A 24,148-nucleotide genomic window follows, 5' to 3' on the forward strand; every position below is an offset into this window, starting at 1 on the left:
CCATTTCCATTGGCTCTTTTCTATTTCTGGTATGTCTTGTTTGAGATAAGTTGGCCAACTAAGTGTAATACAAGATGAGGATCTAATGTCATTTCATATAATGACAGTTTCTGCATCTTCACCTCCCATATTTTATATATTGTATAACATCTTATTTTACCACTGCTATACATTTAGCTGCCCATCATGAAACCTAGCTCTGATTCCTAATGCAGAATTGATCAATGTGTTACAGCAGTTTAAAGTCTACGTAATGTTGTGCTAGGATTGTTTTATAGTTGCATTCTCTTTCTGAGATTTTCAGAATTACTACAATTCTAAAAGTATTAAAATGTACATATGGTTGGAATCCTATTGAAGTTACAGGAAGTTGAGTGTAGATAGACCAATATGCAACATATATATTATTTGGTTAGTCTATAAAGTTTGATCCGATCTTGTTTTAATATTTTGTTCCTATTTAACAAGAAAATCTCCATAATCTCTAGGATTTTATAAAGATGTGATGTAACATGAATTACTGTGTGCCTTATAATAAAATTACTCTTTTAATAGAACCTGGCAAGAGTCTATAAAACAGACCACTTGTACTTAAAATAGTATAAGTGCATATTAGAATTGTGAATGTAATCCAATCTCTGATAAGTGTTTCCATCTCTGCCATACACCAGATTTGTTGAGGTCAGTTGACTGCAAACCAATACAATTTTCATTTTCAATTTCTAGCATTTATTAATGATCAACAAGAGAAGTAAGCCACAAGGTGGCATCACTGAGCTCATTTGTTCTGCTCCTTAAATAGGCAGAAAAATTGTTTCAGACTGTAGAAGAGAAGTCTTTGGTTTGAAGTTTCAGGGGTTTTTTTAAAATGAGGAAAGTACTTTAGTGTGGTCTCTAATGCAGGATACAGCTGTTTTAGAGCCAAATTGCTACAAATACCACTCCAGGACTAACATTTAGGGCCTGGTTTTTAAAAAATGACCCACACTTTCATGAGTAGTATGGGTTAGAGTGGCAGACGGGGGGCAGATTTGTGGCTAGGGGAAGGTGGCGATAGATCAGCGCTCCAGAGACAGTCAGTCCTCACCTTCCTCTGGATTTGAGCCCTCTGTCCATTGTATATCGGAAGTTTGTCCTTTTCTCTGGCTGGGAAACCCCTGGAAGGGAGTGGGCAGCTTAATGGAGAGTGAACAGCTGGGAGTGGAGCAGGATGCACATGGGGGCAGGAAGTTGCTTTTTGCTTAGCAGTGCTCTCCAAACTGGGGCACACCCCCTATGGGGGGGCATGGCAGGCTCAGGCCAGCCCCACAGGGCGGTGGGGAGGGAGCACCACCCTTTCATGCTCCGCTCCCATCGCTACTTTGGCCTCAATTCCGAGCTGTGGATCTGCTCCCGGCCCATCCCCAGCCTCAGCCCACTTGGCCATGTCCACACACACACCCCTGAAGCTGCAGCCCTGACTTCCAGGGGCGTGCATGGGGGGCATGACCATGAAAAGTTTGGGGGCCATTGGCTTCCAGGCTCACTGCTGGGGGAGGTACTGTCAATGGAGAGCAGGAGGCTCTCCTTTGGCTCAAGGAGGGGAAGAAGTTTGAATAAATGTTTGTAAAAGCACCTTGAAGATGAGTCCCTATATGAATGCTAATAAATTATTGGTATTAGAGATAGAAGGGATGGTGTCTTTTCCCTTAGTCCCCATCCATGGTAACATTTAGACTCTGTCTACATTACATCTTATGCTGGCATAATTTCTGTCACACAGGAGTGTGAATAAACCACCCCCTTGAGCAACATAAATTACGCTGGTGTAAGCGCTAGTGTGCACAGCCCTATGCTGGTAGGAGAGCTTCTTCTGGCGATGTAGTGTCTGCCTCTTGCGAGAGTGGATTTTTATGCTAATGGGAGATCTCTCTCCTGTCAGCAGAGAGCATTTTCACCACATGTGCTGCAGCTGTAGCACTCGTAAGTGTAGACATGCTCTTAGACTTGAACAAGAAGGAGAAATGTGTTTGATCGAAGTGTGTGGTTTTAAAAAAAAAAAGTTGCAGCGAGGGAATGTCCTTCCTTGAAAAACTAAATTATCAAAGAAGCTTTTTTCATCTCAGAAGTTGTACAGACAGACACACGTTTTTATGCAACAATGTTCTAACCATGCTAGTGGCAAGCTCTAGTAATGTTTTGTACGTGCCGCACAGCCAATGGGCCCTAGTTGTTTTCATATTTTTTCTCCAGATTGCATGGTAAATATAGTCAGAATGCTAGTGACAGCTACAGTTAAGTTTGCCTAAGCCTTTCATTTATAAGCATCAGTTTTCACTCACCTTCCTGTGACTATGAACTCTGTCCACTGTTGTTTTGTTTTGCTTTGCTTTGTTGGAGAAGTTTGCTAAGATTCCTTGAAGGGCATGGGTGACTTAATGTCATGTGCCTACAACTTAGTTTTCATTTTTCAGGCAGAACTTTTCCAGGTCTGGTCACTACCCAGAATTTAATCTCTAACTTTCCCAGGCAAAAACAGTTCACCTGAGTGAGTAGTAGCAAAACAAAAATTCACTTTCCATTTAAAAAAATATTTTATTTTTAGCAGCTCTAATACTGAATAAGCTGGTGTTAGAAAGCTGGCAGTGAAATAGCCTTTAGTCAGAAATGCTGAGTGTTCAGCTGAAAACTGGTTTATTTGCTTGACTTATGAGAAGAGGTGACAATTTAATTTCATGCATTCTTTGCACCCAGGGTCCAATTTTTTAAACACTGTTTACTTTCTTCTAAGCAAAGGAAGGGTGTATGTGGATACATGGCTAACTGAGCAATATGACATGCAGTTAAAGAACAGTCTCATTCTCTTTGTAGTAAAGAGCACATAGAAGCTTTGCTTCATTCAGTGCATACTGGCTTACATGATAAAAAACTATGCACTTGACATAATGTTTCAGTTGCATAAGACACGTATTGAATAAAGCAAGGGCTCCACAGGAATCCCTTGTTTCAGTTTTCATTGTACCTTGCAGAGGATATATGGTCCCAATGGTGTCAAGCCAGAAAACAAAATTATGGATTTTTTTCTTTAAAAACAAAACCCACCTGTTGTGAATAGTGTTTGCATTGTTAAGCATTCAAATTAGGAAACGCCAAAAATAATGTTTGAGCTGGGTGAAATCTTGTAATGGGTTGAGTTAAAACCCATGGCAATTGTTAGATGTGAACTCACCCTTTAAGTAACATAACCATAAACTCCACCTGAAACAAAAGAGATTTTTGAACTTGCCCAGGAGATTTTGACTGACTGTTGTTTTGGGTACAGGTGTAGGGAGGGTGGTGGAAGAGAGATCAGAAACGGGAGTCAGATAAGAACAGACTGAGGCTGTCTCTACACTAGCACTATTGTCAGTAAAACTTTTGTCAGTCAGGTCTGGAAAAAAACCCACTCCCCAACCGACATAAGTTTCACCAACAAAAGTGCCGGTATGGACAGCGCTGTGTCAGTAGAAGACACTCTCCTACCAATGTAGTTACCACTGCTCATTGGGGGTGGTGTAATTATGCCAAAGAGAGCTCTCCTGTTGGCACTGAGTGGCTACACAGAAGGCTGCTGCTGTAAAATCTGTAGTGTAGACATAGCCTGAGAGAGAGAGAGAGCCTAAACAAGCAGCTGACAGCAAATGGTTGACCCTGGAAGAAACCTGGGAAGCAGTTTTTGTGTTGTGGTGCAGGCTAAAAGAGTGCTCTTGGTGTTGTGACCACAACAAGCTGTTTCTTGCTCTTTGATTCCCTCCATGTTCAAACACAGGACATTGTACATTCTTTGATGCAGTTTTGTTTATTTACTATCACCAATTTCTGTCCCCAAACTTTGCCTACCTAATCAGGTCGAAACGGGGCAACAATAAGGTTTCATGAGCAAGCTCAGCTGACCCAAAAATGTGTATGGGTTTCGGAGTATAAGGAAGCTTTTATACCTTTCTTACAGTTTTTATGAGCTGCTCTTCCTCTTCCCCTCCACCACACACCACCCAACAAAATGAAAGATAACACAATATCTGCACACCAGATAATTCTTAGAATTTTAAAACTGAGCAATCATACAGTAGGGCATAAATTGATCACTGTCTGAGGTAAGAAAGCTTCTCGTTATGGTACAGCATTGCACAATAAAGTGCAGTATTACTCTTCAGAAGAAAAATTGGCCACTGTTGGAGACACATACCAGGCTAGATGGACATTACAACAATTCTTATATTTAATAAATACAGGAGCATTTTTAAAAGGTGGTGGTAAAATTGTTTGTATTAGAATAGCATGTAGAGACCCAAGTCAGGTAAGAGTTCTGTTGTGCAGTGATGCTATACAGATGTATAGTAAGTGACTCTTGGGGACAGGGACTATCTTTGTTAAAGAGCAGACATAACTGGTAGAGAGACCAGCAAAGGGGCCAGGAGGATAAGGTTAAAGTAATAGAGTATGTTTTTCATAGCCTAACTATATGCACAATACACCTCTACCTCGATATAACGCGACCCGATATAACATGAATTCGGATATAATGTGGTAAAGCAGTGCTCTGGAGGGGCGGGGCTGCGCACTCCGGTGGATCAAAGCAAGTTTGATATAATGTGGTTTCACCTTTTATGCGGTAAGACTTTTTGGCTCCCGAGGACAGCGTTATATCGAAGTAGAGGTGTATGTAGGTATAGAGTATGTTTATTGTTTATAAATGAGTGACAGGTACATAGCTATGAGCTCCTGCAAAGCCCAAGAATATTTTGTTATAATACATTCATAGTGTGCCTATCACTGCAGTATGAGTACTTTTATAAATCTTAAATTGAGACGTTAATCTTATTAGGAGAGATAAAGAGCACCCTCCTTTCCATATTGTGATGGATCAGGAAAGCTTGGTCAAATAGATGCATGCTCTAGCTTTTCCAAAAGTGGCCAGTTTCCTGTTTAAGATTGTTTCCCTAAGAAACAGATTCAAGAGGCATAGAGCCTGCTTTCAAGAATACCCTTTGGACTTTGCATTGGTGTTCTTTAGATTGTATTTAGATTGTATGAGAGGTCAGAGGTAGAGATAAGATCTCAGGAAATCTGGACTTACGGCTTTGTATATACAGAAACCAGTACCTTGATTTTTACACCCTGCAGTTTACTGGCAGCTAGTGCAGAGAGCAGAGCACATGCAGCTGTGCTGCTATTGGCCCGCCCTACTTGGAAGGCTGGTGGTTGCACTGTGGAATATCTAGGGGGTTGGGGTTTACAAGTAGTTTCAGAGCCTATTTGTAGTAGCCCAAACTTGAAGATCAAGGGGAGATCCCCATCTGACAGGCAGTGGGCCTTGCAGTGCTGTATGAGCTTAATTTTTTCCTTTGCTTTTCAGTGTTACCAACTTTCATTATTTTATTTCAAGTCTTGTGATAGCTGTTGGGTTGTCATTCCCGTCCCCCTCATGTTCCCCCCCCCCGCCCCTCCCAACAACTTATGTTCTTCTAGGTGTTTGACAATTTTATTCTTTACTATTATTTCAACTAATTTGCCCGGTACTGACGTTAGACTTATCGGTCTGTAATTGCTGGGATCACCTCTAGAGCCCTTTTTAAATATTGGCATTACATTAGCTATCTTCCAGTCATTGGGTACAGAAGCCGATTTAAAGGACAGGTTACAAACCTAGTTAATAGTTCTGCAACTTCACATTTGAGTTCTTTCAGAACTCTTGGGTGAATGTCATCTGGTCCCGGTGACTTGTTAATGTTGAGTTTATCAATTAATTCCAAAACCTCCTCTAGTGACACTTCAATCTGTGACAGTTCCTCAGATTTGTCACCTACAAAAGCCGGCTCAGGTTTGGGAATCTCCCTAACATCCTCAGCTGTGAAGACTGAAGCAAAGAATTCATTTAGTTTCTCCACAATGACTTTATTGTCTTTAAGCGCTCCTTTTGTATCTCGATCATCCAGGGGCCCCACTGGTTGTTTAGCAGGCTTCCTGTTTCTGATGTACTTAAAAACCATTTTGTTATTACCTTTATCTTAGAGATGTTCTGCAGAAAGAATTTGCAAGATTTAGATTTAGTCTCAATGTGAGGAGCTATAGAGGGATCCAAGTTGAAGATAACACCCAGATTACGGGCAGAATGGTGGTTAAGAAAATAAGTAACTGAGAGGACTTGGGTGGCTGGAGAGGAGGCTAAAATTAGTTCTGTTTTAGCCTTCTTGAATTTGAACTGATGGCATATCCACAAGGAGATGTCAGAGACAGACTGAGATTTCAGTTTGGACAGGAAAAGAGAAGTCTGGAGTAGAGAAGTAGCTTTGTGAGTGGTAAGCATAGAGTTGATAGCTGAATTTGTGTTTGTGGATGCGAGAACCCAGAGATAAAGGACAGAGCTCTGTGGAACCTGCATAGAAAGCTGGAGGGGCCGGTGAGGAGGATCCTCTGAAGTACATGCTGAAGAAGTGATTAGAAAGGTAGGAGAAGAATCAGAAAAGGACACAGTAATGGAGGCCAGAGACACAAGGTTTCCAGAAAAGGAGCATGGGCGGCAGTGTGGAAGATGGCTGTCAGGTTGTGGAGATGCTGGTAAACTATTTCTGAGTTTTGCTAGAAAGAGGTAATTAAAGACTTTGGCAAGAGTGGCTTCGATGGAGTACACAGGGAGGAAGCCTGAGGGTCTAGCATGTACTTGGAGGAGAGAAACACTCCAGACAGTGATTGTAAACAGCACCTTCAATGATCTTAGGGTTTGGCCACACTTGCAGGTGTGCAGCGCTGGGAGTTACAGCTGTCTTCGTACAGCTGTGTAGGGAAAGCGCTGGAGTGTGGCCACACTGACAGCTACCAGCGCTGCAGTGTGGCCGCATTTGCAGCGGTGTTGGGAGTGGTGCATTATGGGCAGCTATCCCAGCGTTCAAGTGGCTGCAAAGTGCTTTTCAAAAGAGGGGGGTGGGGTGGAGTGTGACAGGAAGCGTGTGGGGGAGAGAGAGTGGATTTTTGGAGCTGACACTGTGTGCAACCCTCGGCTCCTCTCACCTCCTCGTTCATGCTCCCTGCCTTGCAAATTCTGACCACTTCCCCGACCCCTCATTCACTCTTAAATTCAAATAGCCTGCAGACCAGATAAGCAGCTGCTCTGGCTGACTCCCTTCCCCTCCCTCCCCCCCCTCGCCGTGCTGTTTCTCTCCTCAAGCAAACACTAGGCTGTGGACATTCATCCCCCTGCCTGCCTCATTCACAGCAAACAGTAGCTGTGTTTGTTTTTTAGATAAGCAGCTCCGGGAGCCCTGAGTTCACAACAAAACAAAGAGAGGCATCATAACAAAACAAATAGTTATTTAGTTAAAAGCATTATGGGAAAATTCCGGAGGTCAGTTACAGCGTAGTAAGATTAATCACTGTTTACACTGGCACTCCAGCGCTGCAACACCAGGCAGACGTGGAGTACAGCCAGCGCTGTAGCCAGGGAGATACAGCGCTGTAAGTGCCTTGCAAGTGTGGACGGTGAGTGAGTTGCAGCACTGTAAAGCCACCAGCAGCGCTGCAACTCTCCAGTGTAGCCAAGCCCTTAGAAGTGAAAAGAGGAAGGTGGTTGGGAGAGGCAAGCTGGGTCAAGGGTGTGGTTTGTTTGTTTGTTAAAAGCTGGGAGAGACTTAGGCTATGCCTACACTGGCAATTGAATGACACAACTTTTGTCTTTCAGAGGTGTTAAACCCCTCCCCTCTCCCTGGAAAAACACAAGTTTTGCCGCAACAAGTGCCAGTGTGAACAGTGCGTTGTCGGCAGGAGTGTGCTCCTGCTGACAAAGCTAAGCCTACTCATTGGGGATGGAAGTTTTTTGTCGTCGGGAGAGACAACAAACAGCGGCTACACCGCACAACTTTTAGCAGATGTGGTGATGCAGCCGTGTTGCTAAAAGCTATGTAGTGTAGACAAAGCCTAAAACGGGTCAGCAACCTTTCAGAAGTGGTGTGCTGAGTCTTCATTTATTCACTCTAATTTAAGGTTTCTCATGCCAGTAACACATTTTAACGTTTTTAGAAGGTCTCTTTCTAGAAGTCTGTAATGTATAGCTAAACTGTTGTTGTATGTAAAGTAAATAAGGTTTTAAAATTTTTTAAGAAGCTTCATTTAAAATTAAATTAAAATGCAGAGTCCTCTGGACCGGTGACCAGGACCCAGGTAGTGTGAGTGCCTCTGAAAATCAGCTCGCGTGCCACAGGTTGCCTACCCCTGGCCTAAAACATGTTTGTATTGTAAGGGGAAAGAGCCAAAGGAGAGCGGGGAGGTTAAGTGCAGTTAGGGAGGGGATCAGAGTGGGCATGAGGGAGATCAGGAGATGGTTTGGGAAGGGGTCAGCAAGAAGAGGAAAGCTCTCAAAAAACTGCATCTGTGATGGGAGAAGGAGAGAAAGAGAGGGAAGCTGAGAGGAGGGAGGTCAATGCTGTGTATTGTCAATTTTCTCTTGGAAAAATTGTCAAGATCTTATGTGGAGAGACAAATGAAGGGAGGAGTGGGGTAAGGTTTGAGGAGTGAGTCAAAAGTGGTGAAAAGGTGCTGGGATTGTGAGGGTGGAATTGTTCAGCTAGGAAGATGTCAGAATGTATTTGTAGTGCAGGAAATCAACCTGATCATGGGATCTCTGCTAGAAAGGTTCTGCAGTGTGAGAGCAGGAGTGGGGGGAAGTGGATGTTGGGGATGAGCTGCGTGTTGGCAGTGCAGAAATTGCAATGAGGGAAAGTAGGAAAAGAATTAAGGGTGAAGGAGAGTGAAGCATGGACAGAATCAACAACCATATCAATGGAAGATAGGAGGAGAGGGCTGAGAGCAGATGAGACATCATCAACACTGATGGGAGTGGAAGTCACAGAAAGGCAGTGTGTTTTTTGGGGGTGGAGTGGGAAGTTGATGGGTGATATTGAAAGAGACCAGGTAATCAGAGAGGGGAAACTCAACAATACAGAGATTAGAGACAGAGCAGTGCTTGGTGAAAACCAAGTTGAGTGAACTTCGTGAGTGGGAGAGTTGAACCAGGCTGCAGGTCTAATGACCAGGTTAGGGTGAGGAAATGTGCAGCTAAGACATCCGATGGAAGCTGAAGTCACCAAAGATGAGCATGGGAGATTGATGAGAGGAAGAGAGAGAGAGCCAGGAGTCAAAATCAGAGAAGACGGCTGATGGAGGAGTTGCGTGGATGGTAGATGACAGTAACATGGAGGGGTGATGGAGAAAAGAGTCAGATGCAGTTCATTTCAAAAGAGGAGAAAGAGTAGGAGGAGGGAGGGTTTGATTACTTAGATCCTTGCCCAAAGCACTTTACCACAATTACCTTTTATTCGTTAAATAATTGAGATTTTGACTCCAGCCATGTTTCTTGGCATGTTCTTTGTAAAAATGCTTAAGCCATTTAAGTTGTTGAATTAACTTTAGAATAAATTTATTCTATACGTGTATCCCACATTGAGAACCACTGTCTTAAATCACAAAGTTAAACCAGATTGTTAGAAAAACAGTTCTCTTACGCAGAGGTCTTCCAGGGGGTACATCAACTCCTCTAGATAGTTGCCTAGTTTTACAACAGGCTACATAGAAAGCACTAGCGAAGTCAGTACAAACTAAAATTGAATACAGACAATGACTTGTTTATACTGCTCTATATAATATACACTGAAATTAGTACAATAGTTGTATTCCAATTGATTTATAATATGGTAAAAATGAGAAAGTAAGCAATTTTTCAGTAATAGTGTGCTGTGACACTTCTGTTTTTTTTATGTCTGATTTTGTCAGCAAGTAGTTTTTAAGTGAGGTGAAACTTGAGGGTTTGCAAGACAAATCAGACTCCTGAAAGGGGTACAGTAGTCTGGAAAGGTTGAGAGCCACTGATTTAAGAGGTAAGAATATTTTGTCTTCTCCCTGCAAAGAAGCAGTTGTATCTTGACATATATTTTAAAGTAAATTAATTTATTGCATGTTAAATTTAAATTGCCACTTACTACTTCTGTCCATAAGGTGGGCAGCTCTTCATGGGTCAGCATTGTCAGAGTACACTTTTTGTTTTCTATTAAAATAGGAAGGATGTTTACCATGGAACTTCAGCAAGCTTATCCTTGTTTAGCATCCACATTGGAAATTTCTAATTCTCAGCTGACTTCAGGATAAACAATGTATCTCTGGACATAGATAGTACAGCTGTGTGTAAACAGGAAATACTTCTGAGATGTATTGTGTGTTTTCTATATCCTAAAAATACACTCTGATAAGGGCTATTGTCTGCACCACCACTATTTCCTTCTCTGCTCCTGCAGCAGTGACACTCGGATGAACCTGCCCTTAATTAATACGCTGCAGTGGAAGGGCCAGTTCAAGAAAGCTTGAATTATTATGTTTTCCTTGAGGGAGAAATTACTCCGTGGTGGCTTTTTTTGAGACACAGAACTGCATGACTACCAGGAATATTTCAAATCATCCTTTTGTACCCTGGCAATGGCAGATTTTCTACCTTACAGTGAATGAAATGAGGCAATTGTTTTCAGAATAACAGTATATGAAGGTCACAGAAGAACTCATCAGTGAGTTCTCTTCCAGTTGGTATGCATACTTCCACCTTTTCATGTTCTCTGTATGTATAAATATCTCCTGTCTGTGTTCCATTCTATGCATCCGAAGAAGTGAGCTGTAGCCCACAAAAGCTTATGCTGAAATAAATTTGTTAGTCTCTAAGGTGCCACAAGTACTCCTGTTCTTTCATCAGTGAGTGATTACATTGCTTTTAACAGACTTGTAGCTCACACTCTATGCATTAACATAGAGTACTACTTCATGTTCTTGTTTCTGTTTCCTCAACTTCTCATTCTCTCCAGCTCTCTCTCGGAGAAGAATGATGTCCATTGTGTTCTGTGGAAAGTAGGATTTAAAGGAAGTAATTGAGGCTAGTTATTTAGATATAGTTCATCTTTCCTCTCCCTCCACATTCTTGGATCTTGCCATTTTGGGGAAAGGTCCAAACCTTAGAAATCAGAATGTAGTACAGAGTACCGTAGAGTTGTCCCCAGTCTTTCAGTAACTGCTTTGTCCATCCCAATGCTTAGGGATATCCTGTCTGATAACACGAGCAGTGTTTAGTTACAGTAAAAGCTAGTTTTCCAGGGAGAACTCTGTAGGTTTTGTCTGTCCAGAAGCCTCAGTTTAAAAAAAAAAAAAAAAAAATCCCATGTACATTGATTGTAACAGAGTCCTGCCTTCTTTCTACCACAAGGTCTACTACAACTTAATGTCAAGTAATGTATATAGTGAAACCAGAAAACAGAGGAAAAAGCAGGAAAATTGGTTTAGGGAAACTTGGCTCCTCTCTCTAGCTTATATGGTACTGGAGGAAAACGTTGAAGTCATAGAGGAAATCTCAGACATAGAGATAAAAACGGGAGAGAAGCAAAGAGGGGAAGGAAACAGGGAGATGCCGGAAGAATAAAAATATGAAGTCACAAGGAAATTTCAGGAAGAAAGAGAGACATTCCACAAAAATAAAAATTTAAGATCATTTTAATTGCCGGCCATTCCTCTGACCTGAAATTGACTGACTGCATCTGACTATTTGTGATTTATTACACTCTCTATGTAAGCTCAACAGCTTGTCTCTCTCACCAACAGAAGTTGGTCCAGTGAAAGATATTACCTCATCCATCTTGACTCTTCAATATCCTGGGACTGACATGGCTACAACAGTGCATGCATCTGACTATGTCAGTCCCACACAAGTAGTGGTGAGGACTTCAGTGTAGTAAACAATTGCTTCGCTACAACCTTGGCTTCTCCTTTAAGGTCTAATGCATGGCCTCCCCTTTCTCCTCTGTTTGACATTTTACCTTTTTTTATGAGTCTCTCCTCTTGCCTATTTGTATTTCTTTATTCTCAGTCCTCTTCTAACTTTTTCACTTTCCTCTTCTGTTTTTCTGTTTACTCTGTCTTGTTTGCTACTGAGATCCAGAAGTTTTATGCATATAATTGAAATTATCCCTTTTGAAGATCTGAGAAACAAACTAGATTTCACATACAAAGATATGAATATTTAAGTACCTAGATAGGAAGGCTAGATTAGGCACTGCTTTATGGTTGTGGGAATAGGACAGTCCCCAGCTGGAGAAATGATGAAACAATGATTTTTATCCTAGGAAATAGCTCTGGAAAAGGAACCAATAATTTCTATCCTTTGAAACAACCTTGAAGGTAGAATGAAAAATGCATGACCAGGGAAATGCCTCTTGGCCTAGAACAATCTTTCCTGTCACATAATACCTACAGATAGAATAATAATTCCAAGGGCAAGAAATACCAGTGCAAGCAACAAACTATTTGTTCTCAGACCGGCAATGGAATGATCATCTGTGCCATTCTTTTCTTGTTGATCCTTTCATTTGTGGGTGACATTTAAGGTTTTATATATTTATAAATGTTTTAGGATTTAAGTATTCTCAGTAGCAATCCTCCTCATCTGGAATGACCTTCCTCTGAAAACAAGTGTTTGGGCTCAAATATGGCTACTGAGAGTCGATACATCTACCAACAGCAGGTTTTGAAATATCCAGCGTTTAGCCTATTGGTTGGTATTCTTTCTTTGGTCTGCTCAGGATATCTGTTTAGAGGCTTAGAAGGTGAGGGGTCATTTGCAGTATTTCTAAACGTTATCCCCAAAATAGGGAGTAAAGTACAGCCAGGTGCAACACTGATAGATGCCTCAACGGTATATATGATGGTCGCCAACAGTTTTACCTTGTACTTAGAGTAAGAAATGCTGTGGGGTAACTTTTTCTTTTCTTTCTTTCTTTTTTTTTTAATGGTGACTGCTATGTTTGATTTTGTCAGAACTAGTTAACAATGAAGAGCTTAATAACAATTTAGTTCTATAGTAATTTGAAGGACTTGCTGGAGTTACAGGGGGAATAGTTGGTATTTTCTGTTGCACCATCTCTTTAAATCCAATATCTCACAGTCCAACACAGAGAATCTTTCCTGCATAAAATCTCAGGGCAGTGCTTACAAAGTCTACTATACAGTACTTTTGTGCCAATATCTGTTAAATTCCAGCCATAGCAACCTGACTTTTCTATGTCCTCTGGGTCTGAAATGGAACATCTAGAGTTAACAGCAACAAGCAAGGACATAAATTAATGATTCCTGGAACTGTCTTGACTCACTGTAACAATCCAGAATTTAGTGGAAACTAGTGCTTGAACTTAATTGTAGTTTGAGCTCACACCTACATTTAGTGTAAATACAAGGATTCAGCTCTTCCGCTCACAGTAGGACTTCTGGACCAAAGAACCTACTCAGTCTGTTGTTTCATAGAATACTGTTGCTGTTCCTTGATGTCAGCACCCTCTTCTAAAGGACAGAGAAATCTACTAACTTAGTTCTGGAAAGATGGAACTGCAAATTGAGTACATTCCCACAGGAGAAATCATCCGTGTGGTCAGTCAGACTGGAGAGTGCAAGACTGTAAGCCTGTGTTTCTTATTGTTCTCTTTTCACTTCTTGCTTTGGAGTTAGTTATTTTCAAAATGAGCAATCTAGTCACCACTGTTCTGAGTTCAGGAGAAAAGTTAATGTCAGAAGGCTAATGAGGCTACTGCAAAGACTCCTAATTAGAATGATTGTGACCATCTTTTAAATAGAATTTTTTTAAACTCGGCAGCAGTATAAAAGAAGAGTGTAATTGAGAATTAAGGAAATGGCAGAAGTGTTCAAAACAGTGTTGTATGAGTACACCACACTTAGCATGATTTGTAATTGGTATGGCCCAGGAGCACTTAGCTGGTGCATTAGAATTTGGAAAAGGATTTATAAAATAACTGAAAGGAAGAAAACCAGTTTTAAAAAGAATACTGTCCAGCCTCTTAGATATTCATTGCCCATCTTGCCACTGGATTAATGTCAGAAATTTCATCCAAAAATTAGTAAATACTAAAGAGTAGAAAATAGAGGTAGAACACAAAAACAACAAGGAGTCCAGAGGCACCTTAAAGGCTAACAGATTTATTTGGGCATAAGCTTTCGTGGGTAAAAAACCTCACTTTTACCCACAAAAGCTTATGCCCAAATAAATCTGTTAGTCTTTCAGTTGGCACCGGGCTCCTTGTTGTTTTTTTGGATACAGACTAACAGGGCTACCTCCTGATAGAGGTAGAACAATGTATCAAGAAAAATAAGATGAAAATTGTCCGCATCTTGGTGAACTGGGTTTCCGATCTAGTTACTTCATGACCACTTCATTTAATTATGTTTAGAATCCTGTGTATATGTGCATTGCTAATGGAGAGTCAGTGTTGGGTGGGTTTTTACCTATAGCTCAACACACAAGTAGAGTTAAATGTTCCTGAGAGCATTTAAACTCTGCATTGTTTTTAAAAAAAGTTACAAAATATATTTTCTCTCTCATTCTTTAGGCTTCCATGTGAACAGAACATCTTTGTTGTATTTAGACTGTATTCAAAGTATTCAGTTTTCTAATATCTGTGTAAATTTCACAAAAGGACCTAAAATAAAATGGGCAGTTCAGGAAGGTTAAAGCCTACAGCATAATTTTATCTTGATTTCTGAAGGTCAAGTAACAAATTGTTGTTTTTCCTTTACTGTCAAGGTATGCCCTGAGTAGGAAATTGCAGTTGTCAGTTTTACTGGATTAAGAATACACTGCACCTAGTTATAGGGTGTTTTTCTTTCAAGTGAATAAATCTCGCTTCTAAAATAAATTGACATTTCACTCCTTTACATTTCTGTATTAGTTTTTGTTTGTACAGTCCAGAGCTACTCAGGACACAATTGTGAATTATTTGAATTATTTCTAGTCATTTAAGCCAAATAATTTCATACCTAAATGCAGCTACGTACATATGTCCCTGTCTGTCTATTTTAGGTGCTTGTATGGCTCCCATTACCATAGTATCTGAGTGCCTTATGAGAATAAATACATTAAAGATTTTAGCAACCCTGTGAGGTAGGGAACTACCAAAGAGGATGGAGCTAGGCTGTTCTCAGTGGTGGCAGATGACAGAACAAGAAGCAATGGTCTCAAGTTGCAGTGGGGGAGGTTTAGGTTGGATATTAGGAAAAGCTATTTCACTAGGAGGGTGGTGAAGACTGCAATGGGTTACCTGGGGATGTGGTCGAATCTCCATCCTTAGAGGTTTTTAAGGCCCAGCTTGACAAAGCCCTGGCTGGGATGATTTAGTTGGGTTTGGTCCTGCTTTGAGCAGGGGGTTGGACTAGACACCTCCTGAGGTCCCTTCCAACCCTGAGAGTCTATGATTCTATACATTTATCCCCATTTTACAGAGACGAAATTGAGGCACAAAGAGGCTAAGTGACTTGCCCAAGGTAACACAGGAAGCCTTTGGTGGAGCAGAGAACTGAACCCGTCTCTCATATCCCAGGCTAATGCCCTAACCGTTGGACTATCCTTTCTGTCTTAATACCTCTCTGTATGCAGTAATATGTAAAAATAACTTTCCATTTCCCTACGTGTAGTATTCAAACTTTATTTTACCCAGGTCTTGATTTTACTCTAAATTTCTGTGATTGGTGTTGCAGTTATTAAATATCTTTGCAATACTGATTGCACAAGTGCTTTGTGCTAAGCAGTTGCATTCTGAAGCAAGCATAGTCTGCTACTCCAGTTTCCTTTCACTATCATTTTACTAAGCAATTTAAAACTTCCATATGAAAACTGGTGAGCATACCTGTAAGGCAATCTGCCTTACAGATTGCACAAACATTCATTGAGTAAAACTTCCCTGACCCCCATAAGAAATCCTATACCTCTGGCTTGCCAGAACGTCATGCTGCAGTGCAGACACCATTAGTCTTTCCCATCCTCCTTTTAAATGGCCTGCAAGTTGCATTACGGACAAAGTGGGTATTTACCCACGAAAGCTCATGCTCCAATACATCTGTTAGTCTATAAGGTGCCACAGGACTCTTTGCTGCTTTTACAGATCCACACCAACATGGCTACCCTTCTGATACTTGATTACCATCTGTGTGACAGCAGAGGATGTAGGCTGGACTGGATGGTCTCTCCCAAAGAGAGAGGTTCACTCAGGCCTTCGCCTGAATGATAGGTACGTACCTACATCTTGGGAGAGGATACAAAAGAAAAGCTGTTAGTTCAGCTATTTAAAAAAAGTTTAAAATATTCATTAAAACTGCATAAAACAATAATTTGCTAACTTGAGAAAAGCATCTGTTATGGAGAAACTTTTGTGCCAGGAATTATAGAATAGGTGCCTCAGCAGTCTTGTACAGCAACAGTTGAAGAGGGTGCTGTGAGTGGCATGATATTCTTTTCTACAAAACCCAGACTTGTTAGCATGGCTATGCTGAACGGTTGTGGAAATAAAATGGTTCTCACAGTGTTTAGCTTCACTATTTCACCATGAAATGATGTAGGCTGCTAGAGTTTATAGGTCTAGAGAGTTTCTTGTAGCCTCGTCATTGGCCTGCAGTCAGCTCTGCCTCCTTACCTTTCCCCTATTACCTGTACATGGAGAAAGTGAAGCTGGGCTGGAGTTAACTCATTGCTTGCTAGTGATCAGGTAGGGCCTTTACACCCTGTCTTACAATCTGATGGCTGATTGGTTGATGTCATTCTTTCTGGCAGTTGCAAAAGATTCTGTTGTCATGGCGACTGAACTTGCTTCTCAGTAAGAGAGATGGAGGTCCTTCCATAATAAGGATGAGGCCTGTTGGCAGACAGTATGGATCAACTTGGACCAGCACTGTACTAGTTCTGTGGTTACTCTCTATGGTTGTCTGTCTAACACTTTCACCATTACAAAATATACATAAGCATTTAAAAAGAAACACAAAATAAAACACAAATATGGGGTGTGGTAGGTCCTACATGTAAACAAAGCTGATCATGTAAGTACCCAGTTTTGTTGTCTTGGTTTTCTTGTCTACATTATTTTGCTTGCCTTGAATTCTTTTAGTTGGAGATGAAATAATCAATTTAGAAATATGTGGGAAACTCATGATCTAAAAGCTGGTGAAGATATGATTTCTGTTTTTGTGGTATAAGTATTTTGGAGAACACACTCTTACAAGGGTATTCAGCATTTGAAAGCATTCTGGAAAATCTGATCTTGGTTTTAAAGAACAGGGATTAAGAGAATCACAAAGACTTTGTGGTTTGGGGTATCAGAATCTGCCTTCATTATAGATTGGGAATCTGTTCTCATTGTTTGGGAATACAGGTGTAGATGTTATGGGGAACATGCTCTCATTGTGAGGTAAGAGAAGAGGGATTTAGTGTGCTATGAAGAACCTGTCCTTAGTCTTAAGTAATAAAACAAAAACAAAACACAAACACTAATCCATTTACTTGTCATTGTTCTGTTTCTTCATCATACAAAACAAGATTTGTGACAACACATTTATAGCGCCATCTACAAAGAAACAAAAGCAAAAAAGATTTTTACTCACAGGAAGTGTTGTAAAGCTCTGTCTTTCTCTTCAGTCGTTCCAAAAAAAAGACTGAAATCACAAGAATGAGATGCGTGTGTAGAAAGTGCCTAGTAAAATGGGGTCCTGGGCCAGGACTAGAGCTCCTAGTGCTGTGATAATACAAATAATATATTAGGGAATGGGAGTAGGATGAATACAACAAACACAATTACTCTTATGTAGTTCCTTGACTTATGTCCCTTCATTCCCCATCCCTATAAAACAAGATTCCATATTGAAGGGAGAAATGCCAAGTAATGAAAAATTGAAGTGGCCTTTCCATGAATGGCAGCCTGGAGATATGCAACTAAAATCAACCTTGGAAGAGAACCATAGGGCAAACTAGGAATTAATAAAAAGGGACGAGATGAGAACCAGGTAGCCACACACAGAAATTGTCATCACCTGACCTAAAGTGTGGAAATTTGTGTGTGCCAACAATTGAAAAAGAGGCTCATTTTTTTTAGAACACATGGAATTGCAGTTGGAACCAGATCTTCACTCTAGTCTACATCATAAACAATTCCTACTGTTTTTAAGGAAGAAATACAGATCCTTTTAAACTAAAGCTATGTGTTTAGCTAGAAGAGAAAAGGAAAGCCTTTAGACTAGAGCTCCTAAATCACTATGACTTTTAAATGGCAAAATAAAATTGTTTTATAATAAAATAAATGAAAATTTACCTGCCAAGATCTGAACTAATTTTCAACCTATGGTTTGTTTGCAGTTTTTTACAAGAGAATGTCTATTTACCCTTTTAAAAGAAGGTCCAACTTGCCAATAAGGTGCCACTTCTGTTGGAATGAAGGATTAATCCTGCATGGTGCGCACAAGTAGTTGATGCTGCCTCCAGCATGTGGTATAGTGCAGACAGGACATGGGGAACATAATGCTATTTTTGACACAGGGTGGGATATAGTGATGTTGCCTCTGACGTGTGAGTGACACAGCACAGTGCTATCTGGCTCTCACAAAATTTTCTGTGCTCTCTTCCAAGCTACTTATATGCATGGAACACCTTCTCTGAATCTATTCATAAGCCCAAACCTTTTCCTTCTACATATTCTTCCTCAAGACTCACTCTGCCACAATACTTAATAAATCAGCTGATTTAATGACGACTTTGGGGGTAGATCAGGATGGTTGGCACTTTAATTTTAAATAATTTTAAATGTTTGTGTATATAAAATTGTACATTTGACAGTATCCTTTCACCTTTTGTATGTCACTTTTCTTCTACAGCTGTAAGCTCTTCAGGGCAGGACTGTTATTTATTTGCATTATTGTAGTATCTAGGAGCCCCAGTCATGAACCAGGACTCTGCTTAGCCACATTTTTTTCAGATTTATTCCAATTAATGTTCATTAGATTTAAAAGTACATGTTTAGCTTGTAATACAATTGCATCTGATAGGAAAAAATGAACTTTGCAGTTAAGTTCTGCCCAAAATATCTGGGTATAAGAGCATTCCCAGAGCATATGCATTAAGTTTGCACCTGCTGAATCACTATGTCAACATTTGTCTGACTAGTTGGACCTGTTTTGAACAGTTGGAGAGGGATACAATGCATCCTCCATATGACTTTCTGTTGGATTAATCTTAAATGGAGGTTCAAGGAACAGTTCAGTGCACTGGCTAAATTTGTTTCCATTGGTTAGCAGTGTGTCTCGGGAGGGAAAAATTCTCATGTCGCTTGTGTATTATCAGAGATTGATCGACCTGATTTCATTATTAAGTACTGAATCCACCAGTATTATATTTTTTAAATATTATAATTATGGTGAGGAGATTTGGTGCAAGTGAGTGATGGGCTTTTTCAATGTCTAAGTTCTGATCTGGGCGCAGAAAAAAAAGCGCAAGCAGCATGGTGCAGAAAAATTTCACAGACCTTCCTTTTTCCAGTCCCTCTGGGAGACCCACAATTCTCAGATAGTTCTCCTTGATCTTCCCTCAAGATCATTAACCTTTTTTTTCAGGGTTGAATGTCCTTTCCTGTTTATATTCATAGTACGCACTGCGAGGAGATTCTGTTCTCAACTTCGTCTAGTCTTGATGCCAAGCCTTGCAAATTAGCTTGATGTGTACTGGTAATACTTTTGATTTGTTATATCTTCAGATATTCTTCTCAAGGTAATTTGTTCACTTGAGATTTATTTTAGCCAGTCCATAATTTCATCTAGTCTCAGAGGGGCAGCCTCTCCCTTATCAGCTGTCTTGGCTGAAAGATGGCTTTCCAATAGCTTCTGCTTTTTAGGATTTTGTAGAAAGTCTGGAGCTTGAGAAGCAACTGTAATGGCATTAAACTAAAAGAAAATAGTTGTAGAATAATATCTGATGAAAATTAGATGGAGAAAGTGATTCAGCTGCTGATGGATTTTAGAAGGTTGTGAAGAGAGCTGTAAACTGTGCAGCCACCATCCCCCTAGTGTCTCCCAGAAATCCCTATGCTTTTGGTAGATTGAAGGGGCATTGGCTGTGGTTATTCATTAGATTGGATTTCAGTAAGAACAATGTCCCCATGGTTATAGCTGACTGTTGGGTCCTGCATAATATATGTGAGGCAAAAGGGGGGGAAAGTTACTGCCATGATAGAATGCAGAGGTGGAGTGGCTCTCTGCTGAGTTTGACATAATAGCCACTAGAAGAGCTCAACATGAAGTCTTGTGGTTGACAGAGGCTTTGATAGAGCACTTTAGCGATCAGCGATGGTACTGTTCTGTTCTCTAGGCCTGATGCTTTGGGTTCCGCTAGGAATTGTGTGGCACTTGTACATTTACACATACTGTGTACTTTGAGTATGGCTATGCATTCTGCAGTGTGTGTTGTGAACTAATAAAGGTAATTGTATTCTCCAAAAATAGGAATTTGAGTGCCAAAATCAGTGCCTGTTTTTTTGTATATTGTTTTTCTGCAATGCAATACAAACTTTAAGCATAACTTAATGGAATGGGACTTTGAAATTGGAAAGGCAGAAAACACTTCTGTCCATTTTGGTGCATAAATATAGTCCTGTGTGCCTACACACACACTGACCTGTGAGAACCATATCTGGTGTATGTCAAGCTGTGGTTTTCCTTGCTGTCCCCCCCCCCCCCCCGTGTGGAGTAAGGATGTGGCCCATTATGCCATGTGGAATGTTGGGGAGGGAGTAGGGAGCTCCTAGCGTGGAGTTCTCTAAGAATGGAATGGAATGGAACACTTGCGTAAGTTGGGGCTTTTGTAATTATCTACACAGATTAACATAAGGTAGCCCATTTTTCATGATTCTCAGGTGATTTGCTGTACAATTCAAAGAGACGAACACAGTGATGTTACTATATTTACAGTTCATCTAAATGTTAATGTGTCCTTTTCATCTCTGAATCAATATCTATAGTGACAGACAGGAACTGTCTGTTTACATGACTAGTATTGAACAAGATATGAGTACACACATACAATTAGTATTACCTCTAGTTTCTAACAATATAGGTTTGCATTTCAAAGTTCTAGCCTATCTACCATAGAATGGCCTTAATTAATATTTACATACTGTTCTGACATCTCTCTAATGGTTGAAGGATGCTTAATGCTTTCTGGCCATACATCACACTTTGTATAAGATTTGTTGTTATATAACAGTGGTAGCAAGAATGCTTTGTATGGTCATATTTTAATTAAATAACGTCGCAAGGGAGTTGGACTAGATGACTTTCTGAGGTCTCTTCCAACCCTCATCTTCTATGATTCTTCTGTGATCTTTTCCAAAGGACCATTGCCCCATTCAATGCAAAGAATGGGAAGTTCTCCGTGAACAAGGCAGCTCTTCAATATTTTCTTTTACCCTTATTCAGTATGTGGTCCCATGTTGTATTTACTGCACATCACCCAAACCCTGCACTGAATAAGATTTTTTAAAATTTCTTCACCAGCTTTGCTATGCCACTCAACCTAGTAAGTGTGTCTCGCAGTCACTAATGAATTAATCTTCATGACACCACTATGAAAGAACTGAAACAGAAAAATTAAAGGTAAATTTTCAAGTGTGTACTAATGTAGGAGTGCTCCCAACTTGTAGATCCTGATTTTTTTCGGAGATGCTGAGCAGCCACAGTTCCCGTTGATTGACTTAAATTGGAGTGATGAGTGTTCAGTGCTTCTAAAAATCAGGCCATAGGTATCTAAAGTTGGACACAGAAAAATGTACGTAGTTAGTGGCCACTTTTTTAAATTTGGGTTTAAGCAGCTTGCCTACTTTCATAAAGTCTGTGGTAGACATAGGAATAGAGCCAATTCTTCTGGGTCCCAGGCCAGAAATTTATGTGCAAGAGCATTTATGTTTAAAATTGAAATTTGTTTTCTCTTTTCATCCCCTACCTAATTCACTACACATCCTTGAACAGGAGTCTCACATCTGATACCCTCACCCACTGAATAATCCTACATCACTCGTTGTCCATGTTGTGCACTAATTGAAGCAGATTGTATCATAATGTATACACACAAGGAGATAGAATTAAGGTTGCATTGACAATCTTAATTCTGGCATTTTCTTGCAATTTGAGTGTTTGACTTTGCAAGCTAATGTTATTCAAATTCAGTGGGTTTGTGGGTTTTTTTTGCTGCTTTTATTTTAGATCTAGATAATTCAAAAAAAACCCAAACACAATCCCAAATTCTAGCACATACCACAGCAAACTTATCTTTTTCATAGGGCTGTAGCAGAGTTTGAACCTCTGGGCTCTTCAGATTCTCTGCACATACTGCTACCACTTGTTTTAAGAGTAATCATGTTAGCCGATTAACAGTAGCGGTCAGTTATTCTGTCTCTGCATCAGCTGCTAGAAGGGGATACAATGCATCATTTGCAAGTAAGTTCCGTAATTAAGTGCTAGACAACAGTGGAACGTTGGGGATCAGTATTTCTGGCTTCTCTTTTTAGCTTTGAGTGGGATGGGTTAAATTGCTAAAACGGGGGGAGGAGGGGACTGGGAGCAGTGGCTCCTGGATGCTAATTTGTTCATCTCATGCTCCAGAAATTAAACTTTAACTTTAAGAAGGGCCAGATTCATATGTACACTGTTTCCCACTTTCCAGTGAAGCAAATCAGATATAAAACCAGTTTAACTGGCTTGTTTGACCATATGGAATGTACCAGTGATTTGACCTTTAGCCTTTATCTGCTCTGATTGTGAAGAAAACCTACAAAATGTGACTTGAGTGTAACTTGCAGGTTTCCAAACTTTTTGCCAGCACATCCCCATTTTAAAGAAGTATTTCCAGCCGGGACCTCAGACAGCGTGGAAGATGCCATTTTGCTCTACAGAATGGCGCCATTCACACATCATGATCATGCTCCACATGTACAATTCACTGCATGAATTAAGCTATTTTCCTCAACAAAATGATGTCCTCTGCACAGTGTGACCTCGTACATATGGTGCATACAAGGTTGTGTTGGGCAGAGGGTGCCATTTTGTAAAGTAAAATGGCGTTGTCCATGCATCATGTCGTCCCCCACACTCTACATGCAAGGTCACGCTGTCCAGAGAAAAATCGCATCCTCCACACACTAGGGATTGCTGTGACCCCTTCTGCTGAAATGGGGTCGTTACCCACAGTTTGGGAACCACTGGTGTAACTGATGCAGTGATGTCTGCCTCAGTGGGCAGAGATTCTGAAGCAAAAGCTCTGAAAGGGATAAATTGCACAATTAATTTCAATTAGGTGTTAATTTAAATGCCCAATACTAACTCTTTCACTGCTGATCAAATCATGGAGGAAAAGAGGTATAATATATACTATGAAGATGTGCACAATCTATGGATGACAGCTCACTTGAGCACAAGGAGTGTGTGCTGCTTTGCAGTGATGTGTTGTTGCCATGTTGGTCCCAGGCTATTAGAGACACAAGGTTGATGAGGTAATATCTCTTATTGGAACAACTTCTGTTGGTGAAAGAGACACACTTTCAAGCTTCCACAGACCTCTTCAGGTCCTTGGAAGCAGGGCTGGCTTTAGGCCTATTCCACCAATTCCCCCGAATCGGGCCCTGCGCCTAAGAGGGCCCCGCGCCCAGTGAGAATCCCTTCCCTGGCTAGAGGTGCCTTTTTAATTTTTACTCACTCAGCGGCACTCCGGGTCTTCAGCGGCACTTCGGCGGTGGGTCCTTCACTCGCTCCGGGTCTTCGGCCGCACTTCGGCAATAGGTCCTTCAGTGCCGCCGAAGACCCGGAGCGAGTGAAGAACCTGCCGCCGAAGACCCGGAGCGAGTGAAGGACCTACCGCTGAAGTGCTGCCGAAGACTCTGAGCACCACCCGGTGAGTACAAGCCCCATGTGTTTTTTTTACTTATCCTTGCCAGGGCCCTGTCAAAACTGTTTGAATTGGGCCCCGCACTTCCTAAAGCCAGCCCTGCTTGAAAGTTGCCACTGCTTATTTTTTTTCCCCTAATCAAGAAGGACTCAAGCCCCGGTGCCTAACAGGGCCCAGCAGGGCATCTAAGCTCCTTAGGGGGGCATTGTGCCTGAGGAGCTCAGCAGAATGTACAATAGATTACAATGTTCAAAATACATTTGTATGTGGCATCTCAAGTAGGTGGAGCTTGGTTTGTGGATGGAATTTGAAGATATAATTTCTTTCCCCCACTAAGATTTATGTGCACTTCACATCTGTGTG

At 40.9% G+C, this 24,148-nt stretch overlaps 1 protein-coding gene and 1 long non-coding RNA gene across 2 annotated transcripts in view; one reads left to right on the plus strand and one right to left on the minus strand.

Moving 5' to 3' along the window:
• The first annotated feature begins 13,321 nt into the window (after positions 1-13,321).
• MYO1C (myosin IC) overlaps positions 13,322-24,148 on the plus strand; it is a 125,252-nt gene continuing 114,425 nt past the window's right edge. Inside the window, exon 1 of the mRNA XM_039507876.1 lies at positions 13,322-13,485. Within this exon, the coding sequence (XP_039363810.1) occupies positions 13,411-13,485 (75 nt within the window). The 5' untranslated portion in view covers positions 13,322-13,410. The remainder of the gene's footprint in view (positions 13,486-24,148) is intronic.
• Positions 15,782-18,417, minus strand: LOC120387324. The gene is made up of 3 exons (XR_005590120.1): positions 18,174-18,417; positions 17,470-17,600; positions 15,782-16,727 (listed from the first exon to the last, which is right to left on the minus strand). It is a non-coding gene; the product is annotated as an uncharacterized LOC120387324 (long non-coding RNA).

This window comes from Mauremys reevesii, linkage group 20 (assembly GCF_016161935.1).
Source record: "Mauremys reevesii isolate NIE-2019 linkage group 20, ASM1616193v1, whole genome shotgun sequence".
NCBI lineage: Eukaryota > Metazoa > Chordata > Testudines > Geoemydidae > Mauremys > Mauremys reevesii.